The sequence below is a fragment of the Castanea sativa genome, chromosome 6, assembly GCF_040712315.1.
Source record: "Castanea sativa cultivar Marrone di Chiusa Pesio chromosome 6, ASM4071231v1".
Classification (NCBI taxonomy): domain Eukaryota; kingdom Viridiplantae; phylum Streptophyta; class Magnoliopsida; order Fagales; family Fagaceae; genus Castanea; species Castanea sativa.
The window spans coordinates 33,222,432-33,242,418 of record NC_134018.1 but is presented as its reverse complement, the minus strand read 5'-3'; the positions used below and the strand labels follow the sequence as shown (position 1 = coordinate 33,242,418).

The window sequence follows — 19,987 nt, the reverse complement described above, 5'->3', positions numbered from 1 at the left end:
GAGTCAAATCAATGTAAAGAAGAAGAACCCAGTACTCAATACTCTACAAAATTACAATTAGAATCTTATGTGCCATGTTGAAGTCATTCTAGTAAAACAGGCAACAAATTTAATAGTCAGAGCAAAGACTAGGAAAAAGCTTCACTTCTCACTAAAATATAAAAATCTGCTACAGACAACCTTAAAATCACTGTTACGGCGGCTGGCCTAAACCACTAACAATTAGGTGCTGATTATATACCGTCAATGGTAATTCGATTGGAAAATTTAGGGAAATAATGAAAGAACAAAGTAGGCTAAGAGGCACAAAATGATTGTTTTCTTTAAAATAATATTTTCTGACTCAAATGAGTTTTTTTAAAGCGTTATAGACAAGGGTAAAAGCTATTATACATTTTTCCAAACTCACCTCGTAAGTTAAAGTCACAATTTTAACTAAAAATTATATTTAAAACTCAGATTTCAGTTATAAAAAAAAAGTGTGTAGCAGTTTGTGTGTATATGTAACAAACACTAGCACTGCCCTACAGACAAATCATACTGATCATTGTGAATTTGTGATTGATGCAATGCTTAAGTATGGGGAGAACTGAAAATAAAAAGAGCTCTATGGGTTCGTCGGCCGCAGGAATCAAACCAGGCTAGAAAAATGTTGGGCTTTGTAACTCAATAAAAATATTGGTCCAAATTTCACTAATTTGGTGAATAAGACATTATAAACTTTAAATATAATAAATAATAAATTTATTAATAAAAAAAACAAGGGAGCTTGCCAGGAAACTAACAATATTATGTTTTTTTGGGAATCTGACGGTTTCCTGGCTAGCTCTCATATAAAATAAAATAAAATAAAAAACCATAATAATGAGGAAAGCACTAAGGATTATAGTCTATGGGAGTTATATTTTTTCTTTGGATGGTGATTTCTTCTTTTATTGATATATTTTTTATGAATTCTTTTATTAAAATTACTTATCGACTAAAACAATAATCCAAGAGAATAAAACAAGAGATCGTTGAAATCAATCACTAACAAGAAAATAAATAAACCAAGAGACACAGTAAAAAAAATATATGTATATATCAAATAAAAATCCAAGGGACAAGGTCCTAAAAGAAAGAGACCCAAAGTAGAAGATACGGAAGAAAATAGCGTCATCTATAAGATTAACGAAGTCTACTTTTTTGTCGTGGAAAACAAAAACACTGAGAGGCCAAGTCCAAGGATGACACATGGACTCTGCTTTCCTCATGTGTTTCTCATCATAATTTCATTTGGTGTCAAAAGCTTGTACTAGAAAACCCGCGACTAAAATGTGAATCGTGTTTCATGATCATGTCTTTCTTCCCAATTCTGATGACCTCAATCTTTCAAAGTTTCAAGTAAACTCTCATTTCCATGTTTCAAGTACAACTAGCAATGTTAATGGTCAAATAAATTATGTTTTTTGAGTTCCAATTTTTCATTATATTAACTTGTGTGATTTTTTTTTTTGTTCAAATCTTTAGATATGTGATAATGAATTCTTTAATATCATTACTTATAGATTTGTGTTAATAACTTGATAATAACTTTAGATTTGTACTTATGTGAATAATTTGTGGAAAAGTTTAGATATTTATTTACATATACTTTAGACGATTATTTGTGTGTGTGTGTATATATATATATATATATATATATATATATATATATATTTATTTTTTTTTTTTTTGGTATGAATAACGTGAGTTAAAAGTTGAAACTTTATTTTTATGTTTATGAACTTTATATTATTATTACTGGTAGATTTACATGATGGATGGGGCTGGCCCATTAAACTCATGGGCCAGGGCCTTCCTTCATAGGCTAGCTATTGGAATGATTCTGCCTTGATAAATCTAACAAAGATTTAATCACTTTAATGCCTATTTAGGAAATTTGTTAATTGGTTATTTTAGATAAATTTTTACACTACTTTTACGAAAAATATTTATAAAAAATGTCAAATAATTGGTTACTTTTTTTTTTCTTTCTCTTTTCATAATTTCATAAAAGTTTCTAAAAATATTTCCTAAATCTATAATTTATAACATCTATTAACTTACTATTATTATTATTATTATTATTATTAGTTGATGATGACAACCAAAATATGGATGATGATGATAATAATTACAAAAATCAATGAAAATATATTAATAACTAGATTCATCACACACGTGTGCAATAATGCTTTATTTATTTGTTTGTTTTTTTAGTTTAGTGTTATAATGTTTAAAAAAAATCTATAAATAACCGTGTTTTTTATTTTTAAAGAAAGAGGTAAGATCAAGGTGGTTGATGTTGCACCGAACCAGCCGGTACAGACAATATTTACCATTCTGGTACTTGCACTAGTACCAAAACGCAGCTATTTTGTACCGGTTTAAATACTGGCCACATCGGTATCGAAACACAACTATTTTGTAATTTTTTAAAGGCAAAATGGTAACTTATTTGTATTATTTGTTTTCTTAGTATGCAATAAACAATTAAGCTTTCTGTTTTTTATATTGCATTTTTTTTTTCTTTTAGTTGATGCTAAAGACTAAAACCATAAATAATTTGTTCTAAATTAAGGTAATGTTTTATGGTAAAATTTTATTTATATATATATATATATATATATATATATATAAAATAGTGGTAAACGTGAAACAGTACATCGGTATTGACCAGTATCGAAATATATCATTTCGCTAACTAAACCGATACAGCATCCGGTACGAGATTGACTCCCTCGGGTAAGATTCATTCTAAAAAAAAGGTAAGATAACATGAAATAATGTTAAAAATGAGATAGAGATAATGTCATAAATTTTAGGCTTAATAGGAAAGATTAAAGAAAAAACCTGAAACTTAGGAACAGTAAATTACTCTTTTAACTAGTTTGTGTATCTTAATTTAAAATTATTTAACTAAAAGATAAGGGCATCTTAGAGAGTTTAAGAATTTGTGTGATGATATTTTAGTACACAAAATGTTGAAACTCAAATAGGGAATCATGTTATTAATAGTATAGATAACAAAAACAACACAAATTAGGGATTACAATATTATTAAATTCTAAGGATTTATTATTTACTATGATAGCGATAAGGGCAATTGTTGTAGTAGTCAAAGTAAATAAATATGAGAGAGAGAGAGAGAGAGAGAGAGAGAGAGAGAGAGAGAGTTAAAAAATGAAGTCAAGGTCTCAATATTTGGATTCCCTTTTAGATGAAAAAAAAAATGGAAACTGGATATCTCTAATTTGTTCCATTACAACCCAAAAAAGAATTAATTTATTTGGCTATTAACATTAATATTCTAATTGTTGCTAGAGCTCGTTTGGTACATTGAAAGAGAATTATAACAGGAATGCTAACTTTATTACTAAGAATAAATTATTGTAATGAAATAACTAAACATATTCATAAGTTTGGTTGTGAGTTATAACATTACAATTAAATTTGAGATTTATTTTAAGAAATATTTTACTCAAACAATTATATTTCCTTAAAAATATTTTTTTTTTTAAATTGAGAGAGGGATGAGTTATTTTTTATGATTTTTTATTTTTATAATTTCTATGTGTATATTAATTTTAGAAATTATTACACTCCTTAGTAAGCAACTATATCCATTTTAGAGATGAATAATTATTTCTCATTTTAAGAATAGTTATTCATAAGAAATTATTATTGCTTATAATATAAACATCGTCAAACTAAAGAATATCTATTACTTTACGATGCCTATTACTTTCCACCATACTATGCTTTCATTTCACTTCAAAGTAAAAGGAAAATTTTAAATGATAGTTAAAGAATATTTATATATAAATTTCCAATTTTTATGGTAAGTGAGAGATCACCTTATAAAGGTTTGCCATCCCAGGTAGGTACATGTAAAATTGTAAACTAAAGAGCAACCAAAACTGTGACACTCTTCCCATAAAAATATATAATAATAAATAAATAAAAACTGTTACTCTCTAAATAATTAGTGGATAATGTACTAGCCAATATATTTGCCTAGTCGTAATAGATTTGGGGCTATTGGTCATTTCCGCAACAACAACAAAAAAAAAAAAAAAACGTTATACTTTTGCCTTTGATATTGGGATCTTACTAGCCAATACATTTGGTCTAGATTTTGCCTCTCTCAAGGTTCCACATGATTTTGAGCTTTCCTTTGGATTTGGGCTCATTGTAGCCCCATAAAAATAAAAGTAAAAAGAAGAAAAAGAAAAAGAAGGGATTTCAGAACAGAGGGTCAATAAACCTCGCTTTGCAAAATAAATAGAGTCAATTGAATCACTGCAATATTTTTCTTTTCGTTTTTATTTTAAACTCTTGAATTTGCAGTCTACTAGGATGTTTATTTCCTAAAACTAAAAAGATGGTTACTAGTTTATATGAATAGTACAATGCAAAGTGTACATTGTAGGCAACAAATGTGTCAATGTTAGAGAAAGTGGCAAATATTCGCCGACAAGATGCATTGCACATTGTTCTATTCATGTAAATTAAATATATAGAATTTTCTTGTGTGTAATACATAAATTTCATTACATCGGTATAATATCAACCTCCCAATATTGGTAAGATTAAATTTGGATTGTTGTTGAGCTCCTCAAAGTAACCAAAGAATAGATCATTGCTAGCAAAAAATTCCCAAATTTCTCCTTGGATCTCCCATAATCAGAAATTTTTGGCCTTTTGCTTTGCCGGTCTTCTGATAGTCTCACATTCGAGAAAGCCAACAACAATGAGAAATTCTCAAGGACGAGAGCTCTCTGAACCGAACATGAAACGAGCTCACTATACAGTGATCAATATTCAAATTGTGTATATGGCTTAGGCCAATCACTTTCCTAATATCTGAGATAATGATCTATGGTTAATGATGCCTCTACTACTGTCTGCTGTCCATCTGGAACAATAATGCCAAATTATAGGAAGTAACCTGCATTGGTTGAACACTATTATGGATGCATATAAATTAATTCCTCTTCTTTGCATTCTCTAATTTCAACTTCCATCACGTCACCAACAGAAGAAGGTAACACATCACAACAATGCCTTCTTGGAGCCTGCAACTGAATTACAAAGAGAATACATATCAGAAATCAGTAATGACAATAATCTCATGGAATTCCAAGCATGTATAAATAATTGAACTTCTTATGTACAAAACCTGATTAGCAAATACCTGTTTAATATCAAGGTCTAACTTATGCGAGGACACTCTGATCTCTTGCAGTTTCCTTGGTGAAGCCATGTCATGTGAGCAATTTACAAAAGATTTCTTGTAATTGCTCTTGATTCCATCCCTATTGGAAGATACACCATCAAAAAAGAAAATGATAGGTCTTCTACAAGGGTCAGGATGAAGTTGTCTTGCATTAAATGTATAGGCCTCTGCAAAAGGTTTTCCTTTTTTCCATGGCTGGAATGTTTGTTGCACATGGAGAACGTCTGGCAAAAATATATGGTTTGGGAATATTTGAACAGCATAACCCCATGAAACAGAAATGGTCCATGAAAACCATCTATCATAGCAAATTGATTGTTGTAAGATCCTCTGGGAATCAACATTCGCAGCTTCAAATAAATGTTCTAGAGCTTTAGTGGTTGTCATGTTTGGGAAGATAGGGTCTAGGTGATCCAAGTGATGCAGGGATACCAAGGGTGTTACTGGATGTGCAGCTAATAGACCAAACAAATCGCCCCGCACATCAACCTTAAATTTCACAAACCATAATGAAAAAAAAAATATTAATTCTAGATTATAAAGGAAAATTGCTGATGAACTTAACTGTTAATTTATAAGTGCCAAAATGTGACAAGATTTACAAAACTCGTGTCAGAGTTAACAAATTGATATATACCTGATGGAAACCTGGCTCATGTGTCAAAGCAACTCCAAGCTCTGCCAAGCAAGCGTAGACCCTTGAATCACTTCCATAGAGATGTGGATACCGTTCTATACAAGAATCGAAAACCTTTGCCAGAATTTTTGCCAGGGGGTAACTTATAGCAAAACCTGCCCCTCCAAAAGCCATTCCAAATCCAAAAAACCTGTTCTGCTCGAGAATCTCAGAGTGAGTCCCAATGTAGTACCAAAGGCCATGATCATACTTTGAGAGAGTCTTTACCAAATTGTCTGGAAAGAAAACCGTGTCATCATCCCCAAACACAAACCAACGCACATCAGAATGATTGAGTGCCACAGTCTCGGAAACAACGCGTGCCACGCGAATCGCTGACCTGAGGCCATTCCTGTAAGTGTACCGAAATCGTGAAGTGTCTTCAGAGATGCAAACCGGTGGAACAGAAGTATCATTGTTGGCATGTTCATGATCAGGTGGAGGGCTTTCAAGGAACACGCAGCCTCTCATTTGGCGAGGTTTCCACCAAAGCCTAACATACTCCTTCCTCTTAGTCCAAGAATTCCGGTTAGAGGCAATCCCAAACACAATATGCTCAAGAGAGGTGGGTGCATGAACATGTTCAGATGTTGAAGAATATGTATGTAACAAGTTTGAAGAACATGAGAGGAATAGTGACACAAGAAGATAGATTATACAGACAGAAGACGAGACAATAACGAGGTTGATAAAACGAGATGATTGGTTTTTGGAGGGTGATTGAACAAACAGCATGTTTAGTAAGGAGATCATAGGAAAGGAAATGGCTTGGAGGTGATGGTTGTTGCTACCTTGGAACTAAGGTTCTTTAAGCTTTCTTAATGAAAAGCAGAATATTATAAGGGTGAAGCATAGAAACTTTAGTAATTTCTGTTGACTAGCGCAATCAACGGCGAAAGCAAGACGGAAATCTTGAAGTCGTGTTAAGTTTGTTACTTCTCCAAATGGGGGAAAGAAACATATGGGGTAGGTCTTGACAAGCAGCAGAGTCCAACCTTTTGCCAATCAGAGCCGTCCAGATGGTGGATTAAACAAAATTAGTCCAGTCATACTATTGATGATATTGGTTGCAGACAGAGAGAGAGAGAGAGAGAGGAAAACGTTTCTTGTTGAGGTAGGCCTTGGAGAGTATTTTTTGTCAATGAATTAAGGAGGCTTTAGTGGAGTAATAAAGAAATCTTTTTAATTGCGCAAGTTACAGCAACATTTTTTTTTTTTTTTTTTTGGAAGGAACAGGATAGCAACTTAAACTCAAGGTACAAATTTTCAAAAAATAAAATTGTCAATGAATTAAGGAAAATGAGATAGTTTTCTAAAAAAATCTCCTTAATTTTCCAAAAAAGCCTTTTTTTTTTTAACTATTTCATTTTCTTATATTTGTTAACAATTTTAAAATGAGTTGAAAAACTATATCTTGGCTTTCCTTATTTAGCTTTGTGTGAGATAAAGGAAAACAAATCTATCTAATCCCAAGCTAAGTAAAGGAAGTTATAAAATAATTTTCCTTTAATCCATTTTTTCTGATGCTACCTAAAATAGAAAAATATATTTACATAAGTATTTCCATTTGAACGAACAGAATGTTACTAGAGCAATAAAGAAATCTTTTTTGTATCTATAATTTAAGGATTTGGCTAATTGGCTTACCTCCAGTATTTTGTCAGTACTTTGTTAACAAAGTATTGGCAGAGGACTGGAGAATGGAGATAAGCCAAATCCACAATTTAAAGGGCATCAATTTAAACTCAAGGTACGAAGTTTTAAAAAATAATTGTCAATGAATTTAGGAGACTTGGTAGAGTAATAAAGAAGTCTGCTTGCCTGCACAATTTTAAGGAGGAAATTATTGTGTATTCTCAAAGTACTATAAATTCGTAATTCCTCCTCTCACATAAATGGTGGGTCTCACTAATTAAATTTATGGTAGGACCTACCATTCATATGAGAATGAGGAGTACGCATTTATCATACTTTAAGAGGACCTAATAATTTTTTATTTTAAGGACAGCAACTTAAACCCAATAAGGTACGAAATTTAAATGTAAAAAAAAATGGTATTTGTCAACTAATTAAGGAAACTTTAGTAGAGTAATAAAAAAATTCTTTTTGTTTGCACAATTTAAAGGGCAGCAACTTAAACTCAAGGTGCAAAGTTTCACCCAAAAAAAAATGTAGGTGGGCACCAACTTAAATCAAGGTACGAAGTTTAAAAAAAGAGTATGCGTCAATGAATTAAGGAGACTTAAGTAGAGCAATAAAGAAATCTTTTTGCTTGCACAATTTGAAGGGCACCACCTTAAACTTAAGATACGAAGTTAAAAAAAAAAAAAAGTATTTGTCAATGAATTAAGGGAACTTTAGTGGAGAAATAAAGACATTTTTTTGCTTTCACAATTTAAAGGGCACCAACTTAAACTTAAACTCAAGGTACGAAGTTTCTAAAAAAATGTCTATAAATTAAGGAGTCTAAGCAGACTAATAAAGAAATATTTTTGTTTGGGCAGCAACTTAAACTCAAGGCCTGAAGTTAAGGGTCTGTTTGGTAACGTTTAAACAATACAACACGTATTTTTATAATATTTTTTTGACCAATCGTATTTTCATAATGCATAAACAATGATACTAAGACAACATTATCAAACGGGCTCTAAATATAAAATTATTTTTTAAATTATTAAGGAGACTTTAGTAGAGCAATAAAAAAATATTTTTGCTTGCCCAATTTAAAGGGCAGAAACTTTGTCAACGAATTAAGGAGACTTAGTAGTGCATTAAAGAAATCTTTTTACTTGCACAAATGAAAGGGCAGCAACTTAAACTCAAGGTACGAAGTTTAAATTTAAAATTTTTGAAAAAAAAATTGTCAATGAATTAAGGAAATTTTAGTAAAGCAACAAAGAAATTTTTTTTTCTTGCACAATTTAGAGAACAACGACTTAAACTCAAGATACCAAGTTTCAAAAAAAAAAAAAAATCAATGAATTAAGGAGACTTAGTCCAAAATTGTCAATGAATTAATGTCAGTTTAGAAACAACTTTTTTTAAATTATTGCTGAAAATACTGTAGATAAAAAGGTACATGTTATATAAAATAAGTAAGTAGCTTACATTATCCACAAATAGTAGGAAAAATAAGCAAAAGTTAAATAAAATAAGTAAGTGACTAAACATGAGACCTACAAATAGTAGAAAAAATAAGCAACAAGGTGAATTATATGTGCATCCCAAACAAACACTTAGGGTATGTTTAGCAAATTGTAATAGGCACAGTAATATAATAGTTATTCCTATAATTTAATTATATTTTTATTACACTAAATAGTCATTCCCTATGAATAGCTATTTTTTAAAAATAAAGAAAAATCATTCCTTTCTTAAAAAGTTGTAATAATTATTCCATAGTATATATAATAATTTTCAAAATTAATATATTTCCAAATAAATAAACTTAATTTCCACATGCACACAATAAAAACAAAAATTATCAAAAAATAACTAATTGAAAAATATTACTTTTTAGGAAATATAATTCTATGAGTAAGATATTTCCTAAAATATATTTTAAGTTTTATTCTAATATTATATCTCATAACCAAACTTATGAAAATGTATAGTTATTCCATTACAATACATTTTATTTCCAATAATAAATATTACAGTTCCTATTATAATCTTCATTCAATATATAAAACGTGGCCTTAGTGTGCGTTTGACATCAGCTTATTTAGTTTATTGTGTTAAAAGTATATATACTTGTACTTTAAAAATGAGAGGATTTAAAAAGTTATATACGGAGGTGGACGGAGGCGAGTCTAGGAGGGCCCTTGACTTTTCAAAAATCCTCTCTCCCTTTTGTATTTTTGGTATAAGAAATTAAATTTGGACGTATATTTTAATAATTGATATATATTTATAAGCTTGACTCTTCCTAAAACATCAGAGTGTGAGATTCAAATATCTCCAAACTTCAAAAGTTATATTTTAAATTCTAAAACTTCAAAATATAAAATTCAAACACTCTTAAACTTTAAAAATGTAATTTGTAATTTATTTTAAGAAAAAAACCAAAAATCGGCTTGATAAGCCGTAAGAATTTATGATGAGATATCTTCCGTTCCGCCACAGAGTAGAGCAATAAATAAATATTTTTGCTTGCACAATTTAAAGGGAAGTTAAAAAATAAATAAATAAATAAAGTCGGGGTACGAACTTTATTAATTATCGAAAGAAATTTAAGTCAAGGGTACAACGTGTTACGTAGCGTGTAGTTGCGTCTTGCGAATGCCAGAGTCCGCTTCCCATGTGCAAGGTCATTCCTGGGTTGGGCCCGTCCATCCAAGCCCCTTGGATCGTTGAGATGAGTCCAAAATCTGCAAATCCACCTGGCTCATTTTCCTCAATATGGAACACCGACTAACATTTCCAACCAACGATACGGCACTTCATTTTCAATATTATTTTATTTTTAATATTAAAAAAATTAGTACATGTGTTGTGGTCTTGTGCGTACAGAGTACAGTACAATTTTATGTTTTATCCCCCCGACTTAGTCCACTATAATTGGACTTGGTCCATAATAATAATAATATTGGGAGTGATATTTGTTTAGGTCAGGTCGGCAAACCACAACCCAACCTGATAAAAATTGGGTCTGCTTGGTTGAAACCTTTACCCAACCCGAAAATTTGAGTCTCAAGTTGGACAGTTTTTTTTTTCTTTTCTTTTTTTATTATAAAACTGCATATTTAATCTCTATTCTTTATATTATATTTCAATTTGGTTCCTAATATTTCAATGTTATGTTAATTTAATCCTTACAATTATCTCTTGAATGAAAATTACTAACATAACAAATAGGCAAAATAAAAAATTAGTTTCCGTTGATATGTAAAAAAAAAAAAATTCCTTACCATTATTCCCCTCTTAATTAAATACAAATATGTTTCTCAAAAAAAAAATAATAATATAGATATAGAGTAAAAGAATGCACATTGTACGGGCGGCTCCCCCCTTCAAACCTACTTAGAAGTCCAGGGAGGTAATAACACGTATGGAAGCCTTATGTCGATCATATGTAAAAACGTCTACGGAATGGCCGGCAAGCATGAAGTCACGCCCCCTCCAACAAATACGTCATCCGAGCAGGTTAAGCTCGAAATGCGCAACATCACTTAGGGGATGTCCCTGCCGAGCATAAAGCCTACTGGCGAAGCAAGTTCAGACGCCACTATCACCTTCTCCCACTCATCACCAAATCACCACTGCCGACATATGTGTTTCACTTGTTTAAAACATATGTTGTTCATTATTTATGTAATTGGTTAATCCTTTATCAAAACGCACTTTACTTGTAATTGGGTAGGTTTAGGATGTGGTTAATACTTCAAGAAATAAGATTTCAAGATCAAGTGTTAAAACCATGCAAGTCTGTCTAAGAAATAAGCTTAGAAGTGCTCTTCACTAAAGTTCGACAGCTGGCTTGACAGTTGCATCTATCGAGCTTTAAGAAGCTATTCTAGCCTCGAGGCTCGACAACTGCTCGACACTTGTAGTTGTCGAGATTTAAGAAAAACAGATTCTAAGTTCTGTTTTTATTCTAATCCGTGGATGTGTCTTTGGGTCTTCTTTTCTCCTAACCCTAGACATATAAAAGGATTATTCTAAGGGCCGTCAAAGGGTGGCAAGTTGCACAAGCATTGAGAAATCCTTATTCATGCAAATTGTTACTTGAGATGAAATTCTTGCCCTAGTTTATCTCTCTTGTGAAGAAGTTGCTGTGTCTTTATACCATTAGGTTTTGTAACTGAGCATCTTCTTGATTTTCATCGTGTGGATGAATTGAAAAACTTTGCAGCCAACAATCTTCTTTGGTTGGTGATTGAAGTCATGTACTGGAATCCACGCAATTGGTTAGTCACGTACTTGGGAGCCGTGCATTGAAAGGAGAAACTGTCACTACAAAACAAGTCCGATTGGGTATTGGGGTAAGGGTTCAATTGTAGGTTGGTAAGGTACTTGGAATTCCTTTACTTGTAACTGCTTGTTGTGATAATAGTGGAGTTTCGGGAGTGGTGACCTTAAAATCACCCGGTAGGGGTTTTGTCGTGTAAGTTTTCCCCATTCGTAAACAAATCACCGTGTCATTTATTTTCCACTGCATATTTAGTTTAATTGGTGATTTATTTGTGCTACCACGCGTTTGCATGTTAATTTGATTAATTAATAAATTTGGCTAATTAATCAATTAATCCATCACAAGAGGTCAATACGTTTTTGGCCTTTAAAGTATGATATTTGTCTTTTATCTTTTATTGATAGTATTCGTCTACTTCTGGTGCATAGTTTTTGCTTAGCTTAACATCAATTAAGTGCCGAGTAAGGTTAGCTTCAATGTTTTGGAATAGCTCAAGACCTCTGTTGCTAACAAAGGTGGTACTTTGTTTTTTAGTGTTGCTACTTCAAGAGTTTTGAACTTTTTGGTGAACAAGGATAGATCCATGCTATAAATATTTATCAAGAATGTGGGAAATAGTCAAACTTTATAACATCAGCAAACTCAATTCACTATAGATTTTCAGAACACAATAGTCAATCCAAAGAGAAATCACCACTGGGAGTTTCAGCAAAAGGTACATTCAACCAAATTTAATGAAAAATACCGTCATCAATCAAAAGTAATACAATCGGGTGACATTTTGTCAACAATGGTTTCACTTTCTACTACTCCACCAAATTCCAACGCCAAGAATATCCACTTTGGTGATGTTCTAGTGAATACTAAGGCATGGGAGGATCAACACAAAGCACATACTCTAATTTGAAAATCTCTTTAACCAATTTTGCCTTCCATTTGATAGCATATGATAGCTACAAAAATCCATATCTCTTTCCCTTTTTGGTGCCTAGATCAACTTCAACGCTTAATAAGGAAACATAATGTGAAAACTATTACAAGGGTCTTTACCTATGTTAAGGTCATCATGATGTTACAATTCTACAGCTAAAAAGCTTTTTCCCACAACAGAAAATTTCGTGGCAGTATAGCACATGAACAGATGATGAAGTTACTAAGAGAGAGTGCAATTAAAGGAACCAATTGTAGCAGTTCAAAGAGTTTCTTTGCTGATTTTTAGATGGATGGTGGTGTAGTCTTTTAGCGGTCCAAAGAGTCACAACTTTTCACTTTAAATTTCTTTGGTAATCCTATCCATGACCTTCATTTGGCATCCTGAAGCTATATATTATACCATACTTATATAGAATTCAGCTATATATTATACCCCACTAATTAAGTCATTTACTAACACCCTAGTTAAAGAAATTGTCTTTTATGCGCAAACTTCTTCGAAACAAGTCAATGTGCTTAATGGAAAATCTGATAAATTAGGAATTTAGCTAAACTAATTAATTCCTAAACTCTCTTTCTCGAGAAATTATTATGTTCATTAGGAGGATTGGTGAAGCGGTCCTCCTGATTCTTCTAACTAATAAAATGTTGTTATTTATGCAAATATGACATTATCTAGTGACTCACACATTTGTATAAGTGGCATTATTTCATTAATCAGGAGGACCACTTTAACAGTCCTCTTGATGAATCTAATAATTTCTCATCTTTCTCCCCTTTCATAAATTAACTTCCTACATTCATTGGATATGATGTCATTCGTTTTCTTATTTCTTTCCCCTTCCTTTTAACGCAATTCCCAAGTCTTGCCGTCTAGAATTAATTTTTAAATGCTCATAATTTCTTTTTTTAATAACACTGGTTTGACATATACAAAAGATGCATTAAAAACAATAATTATGAGCATTTAAAAATTAATTCGAGATGACAAGACTTGGGAATTGCATTAAAGAAAGGGAAAAGAAATAAGAAGAGTAATGCTACAAATACGAACTATTTTACAACATTTTTACAAATGGTTGATGTAGCTTTATCATTCTCCAAATAATTATTGGTAAGCAAAAGTGTGATGTTAGTGGTAAACCCATATCCCATGAATGTAGTGAATTAATTTATGAAAGGGGAGAAAGAGAGTTTGGGAATTAATTAGTTTAGCTAAATTCATAATCTGCCACGAATGACCAAATTCAAAATAGAATTATAATTTGGAATTAAGATTTAATGCAGGAAGAAGTCACTTAAAAAGAAATTTTAATTTTCAAAAAGAAATTTTATTCAAACACTAAAAGGAAATTAAAATTTTAATTACTATGAATGAATATATAACAATGCTATGAACAAAAAAAAAAAACTTACAAAAGCAACTAATAAATCCAATTTCTATCCTTCTAGAGTCATGTATAATTATCTCATTTTTTCAATTTCACGTTCATGATATAAATTATCCTTTTTGAACAAAAGAAAGAAGGTAAAATTATCTTAATTCCAATGCAAAATAAAAATTAATGATTAATCCGTGAATAACTTCAAAATTACTAGTAATTGAACTATTCCATATACTAATTCTGAGTTTTATTTTTTTAACCCTTATCTTTTACCTTATAAAAGAAAACCTAGTTTGTTTGGACTAGGGGTGGTCATTCGTGTTTGCAGGTCGGGTTTGTGTCGTGTCAAGCCATGAGTATTCGGCTAAATGAGTTGACTCGAACCCGACCTGTTTAGTAAACGTGTTAGGAATCCTCAACCAAAACACGACCTGTTTATTAAATAGGTCGACTTGACCCGACACGACACATTTAACTCGTTTAATTGACAAGTCATGTATAAGTCAATACAAATAACCCGTTTAATAATCTATTTGATTAATAGGTCATACCTAATCTATATAAATTTTATCAATTTCCATATATCTAAAATTAAAATACAATTACAACAATAAATATAGTAATAAACATATAAAAACAACCATAAATTAAGCAATAATATATAATAAAAAAAAACTAATAACTTAATAAGCTAAACTAGTCAGACGAGTTCGCATATTGAATATGAACCCGACCCGTTTATTAAATGGGTTAGCCGTGTCAACCCAAATATAACCCGAACCTATTTAGCCTCAACCCATGACCTGTTTATAAATGGGTTAGCTGTGTCGAGTTTGCATGTCGTGTCAGATTTTGCCACCCCTAGTCTGGACTCTAAATAAACAAAAAGAATTATGGCTCACAATTTTTTTTTTTTTGGGTGAAAACACCATTTTGGTTCTTACCATTTGGAGTCATAGTCAATTTGATCCCTACATTTTGGTAGCAATCAATTTGGTCCATAATATTTTCAACTTGCACTTAATTTGATCCATGCCATTAACTCACTAATGAAAATGTCTACGTAGCAAACAGTATGTACAGTTGGCATACTTAAAGCTTAGGCGGAAACTAAAATAATAATATAAAAGCACATCAGCATATAAGTAAACAAAATAATTTATCAATTTAAAGAAATTTAAAAAAATTAAAAGAAAAAAACATGAATTTAGATTTGCTCTTGAACATGAACCCAAAGCCCAGAAAAATTAAATCCACGAATCTCAACTCTTCAATCCATGTCGTAAATGGAAGCCTAAAAAGGAGCGAAGGAGTAGATGAAGATGAAGATCAAGGTGAAGGTTTGTGGGTTAATTTGGTATGAATTGCATGGAACTGCGACCTAAATGCTAGGTTCTTGCATACACCATTTTGCACCACCAACCAGCCACATTTAATATAATTTCACTCCTTACAAAAAAGCCCAACACATTAAGTGGGGAGTAGAAAAAACCTCGTCCAGGCCTTAAGCCCAATGACGGACTAGGCCACGGGAACGAACTGGGCCTAACCTACATGCTTGAAGGAAGCTGAACCATGCCCTATACCCAAGAAGGCAAAACACCACGGGAAAATAGTTCTCGTGGAAAAGGTGAGGAACTAACCTTTCTTGAAACGAGGTGCACGGATGAACCACATGTAGCTCCTTGATGGTACTTAGAACCACGGAAAACTTCAGAACACGCAAGAAGGTTGAAGATTTTTACCTCCACATTAATGAGGGAGACCTTACCTAACCTCTGCCGCATTAAATACATATGAGATAGCCTGAATAGTAAAAATATCCCCCAAATGACGGAATTCAAGGATAAGGAAACGGTGGAAACCAATAAAGTAATAAAAATATCCCTAAGAATTGAGCTGGCAACAGGACAGCTGTAAGGATATGAACAAGGAGTATACCTATAAATAAGGAGGGAGAAAGAGAAGAAGTGGAGCTTCTTCTTTCTGAAGGAAAAAAAAGGTGGTCAATCTGATAAGTGTGAGTGTACAACACCAAGGGGACAAGGGAATTTTTTTGGGGGAAGGGGGGACATTTGAATTTTACTTGTAATATTTGTAATCAATGAAATCAATTTTTTGAGCTAATCATTGTGGAGTGTTTATTCCCAGTTATTTAATGACAAATAAATTGTGTGAGACTTATTAGTTGTAACCCATGGAGGTTCACGAGACCTGTTTTTATTCGCTCACACGTTACTTTTAGAATTTAGAACACTGGGTTTAAATTATCAAACACATGAACTAATGGATCTCAACCATCCAAACAAATACAAATTGCATACACTTAAAACCCACAAACAAATATTAGAAAATTTTTATTGAATCCCCTTGTTTTCGCATTATTATTATCAAAATATAAAACACCTTGTGTTTGAAGAGTTTGGATTTAACACTTTTTTTAAAAAAATTAATGTTTTGGTTTGTGCGAGAGAGTAACAGTTTCGAATTTTCAATACGAGGAGAGAGTATGAGTGGATAGAAATAGATTTTAGCTGAAGAGTTTGGAGTCAGAGGTTTTGAGAAGTTGTAAGATCACCTTGTTCTTCATCTTTGTCTATTCTTTCTTCGCCTTCTTCTTCTTTTAGACTTCAACTTCCAACTTGAATTAAAGAGATGAGATTTGTGGATTTGATTTGGGTTTGATTTTTTGGATTCTGACTGGGTTCATGTTCAACAGTAGATCTAAATTCATGTTTTTTCTTTTAATTTTTTTAATTTCTTTAAATTGATAAATTATTATTTTTGCTCATATGCTAATGTGTCATTTTATATTATTATTTTAGTTGCCACCTAAGTTTTAAGTATGCCAACTATGCATACCATTTGCCACGTATGCATTTTTCGTTGGTAAGTTAAAAATAAGAACTAAATTGAGTGCAAGTTGATAATATCATGGATCAAATTGATTGCTACCAAAATGTAAAAACCAAATTGATTGTGACTTCTGATGTAGGCAAGAATTGAATCGCAGATCTCTTATTCAATTATCAGAAACTTTACTAACTGAACTAACTGGAACTCATGAATTTATCTTGATTGTGTTTTTTTTTTTTTTCCAACGCATTTTATAATAAATCAATAAAAGAAATGTCTATAACACTATCAATTTTTAGGAGTAATTAAATCCATTTATTGACTATTGATACTTTTTTTTTTTTTTTTTTGAGACAAAACTATTGATACTTATGATTACCAAATAAACTTTAAAATTTCTTAATAAGGAAAGACCACCTGTCCCATCAAAAAAAAAAAAAAAAAAGAAGAGAGAAGGGAAGGGACGACCACCAATCATATACGGTGAGAAATACCACGAAATCAAAAAGTTATTCCGTGTGACGAGATAATCAAACACAAAAGGAAAGTCACAGGTATGAGAATAAATACAAATTGAAAAATGAAGTCAGTACGTTTTGGCTGCATTTTTGAATGCTAACACGAGTAATTTATTCACTTTCCAGCCAAAGAAAACCAAATGAAAATTTTCATTGTAAATGAGGCAAGAGAGAGATTGAGGGTTTTTTTTTTTGGTAAATTATTATTTTCATCCCTAAACTTTCACAAATATTTGTTTATGAGTTTAGCTTACCTTCAATATTTTTTAAATAGAATATCCTTTTATTTTAATGAGAAACTGTCACATCACCCACTAACTAAATAAAAAGTGAAGATTAATATTCACTACCACTTGTCATTGTATATTTAAAATAAAAGGAAATCTCCAGTTTAAAAAGTACTGAAGGTAAGCCAAACCCTCTATTTTTCGTCCTTAAACTCTCAAAAGTTTGTTTTTCGTCCCTAAATTTGGTAAAACGTTCTACTTTCGCCATTCCATCTATGTTTGTTCATTTATGTCCTACATGGCTAACTGAATACTGACGTGCTAGCTGACTTAGACTAGGCCATTTTATATATATATATATATATATATATATATATATATATATATATAGAGAGAGAGAGAGAGAGAGAGAGAGAGAGAGAGAGAGAGAGAGAGAGAGAGAGAGAGACGTGACTCACAATAATTTACACACGTAACAAACTTTTTTTGAAAGGACAATAATATCCCTCACTCACTCAATTGACACAACCCGATAGAAATCCCCAGTCTCTGTTAATCAAAATCCCCAAACCTGAAACTTAAGCCCAATCTTGAAATTTATACCAGCGAACCCAACAGTTCAACAATAGCCTCCCTCCGCTTGCGTCAAGGAGATGACAAATGCTTAAGCTCGATATCATCATTAATCTATGCGCACAAATGGGACCCTAAAGAATTGACTGAAATTTGTATCCATTTTTCATGATATTATGCATGGATCAGATCTATCATGGCGAATTCTTCAGAAAAAACTATGTCTTCGACAATGGAATCCGATAAGTGAGATTTTAAGTAAGTGTTTACAAAATCTTCTTCTACCCGAAGAAATGATTCATTGAAATAATGAGTCACCATTGATATCAACACATTTGAGATCACAAAATGTTCGAGAGTTCCTCTATTCAATCATTTTTCTTCTTGTTGCCGGATATCTTGTTTACACATTTTTTCTTTGTTTCTCGAGCCTATAGTGAGTTACAGACAGAATTCAAAAAGGTCAAATCTTTGATGATTCTATCATTTGTTTTTGTTTTTGGGAAACGTTAACTTGGTTTGTTCGGTTGTTTAATGGTTTGAAGTCAAACCTTTGTTTGGTTGTTGATTATGTTTAGAAGTAGTCTGGGTTTGATTAAAAATTAAATATTTGTAAATAATTCTTGTAAAATTTGTTTGTTTGCTTAGAATTTTATCTCGATTTTGGATGAAGTTTGGTTTTTGTTGGGTTTGATTAAAAATTGAATCTTTGTTAAGAATTCTTGTAAGTTTTGTTTGCTTCCTTAGAATTTTATCTAGGTTTTGAATGAAGTTTGGTTTTTTGTTGGGTATAATTTGAACTAGTTTATGGGTTCTAAGCCATATTTCATCTCCTCAACATAGGCAAAAGGAGGCTAGCATTGACCAATTTGAGGTCGCCAATTGGGATTGGGCTCACTGGTTAAAGCTATCATTGTGCCATTATATATATATAATGGTTTAGTCCAAGTCAAATACTATGTCAGCTAAGAATAAAAAAGAACTTTGAAAGTTTATAAACAAAAAACAAACATTTATGAAAGTGAAGGGATGAAAATGATAGTTTATCCAAACCTGAACCATAACTAGCCAGACCCAAAAGTTTAGGTCAATTGAGCCACCTGAACCCGACCTACAACCGACTCGACCTAAAAGTAACCCAACTGTAAAACCCAAAACCTGAACCAAATAAACCTAGACTTGCCCAAAACATGTCAGGTCGGGTCGGGCCAGTTGGGTTGGTTTGGTCCTTGCTCAGCCCAACATAACATATGACCTCAAAATCTATTGAGTTGTTGCTTTTCATTAGTGAAGAAGGGTTTCAGTCATGTGGGGTGCCCAATTATTGACCAACATTAGCAATTTGAAGCCTCTGCTCAATAGGGAAGCTAAAAAGTAGAATGATTAAAGATAAAGACTAGAGAAGGAAAAATTAGTTGAAATTTTGCATCCTAGTTGTTCCACAAAAAGGATGAAAAAAAAAATAGAATGATGGAAAATGTCAAATGCGAGAGAAGAGAGGAAGAAAATGTCAAATGTAAAAGGTAAAACTATCTCCATTTTTCCTCCTCTTTTCTGTCATCTCTTCTCTTCAGTTACAGGTTTGAAATTTACCTTTTCAACAATAACGCACACTCAAACCTGAGATATCTTCTTCAATATCTCA

The 19,987-nt window shown here is 31.9% G+C and overlaps 1 protein-coding gene across 1 annotated transcript; it reads right to left on the bottom strand.

Moving 5' to 3' along the window:
* Nucleotides 1-4,474: 4,474 nt before the first annotated feature.
* LOC142638539 (uncharacterized) lies at nt 4,475-6,878 on the bottom strand. The gene is made up of 3 exons (XM_075812563.1): nt 5,898-6,878; nt 5,219-5,749; nt 4,475-5,105 (listed from the first exon to the last, which is right to left on the bottom strand). The coding sequence occupies exons 1-3, from the start codon at nt 6,687-6,689 to the stop codon at nt 4,992-4,994; spliced, it is 1,437 nt and encodes a 478-aa protein (XP_075668678.1). The 5' UTR covers nt 6,690-6,878; the 3' UTR covers nt 4,475-4,991.
* Nucleotides 6,879-19,987: the final 13,109 nt, after the last annotated feature.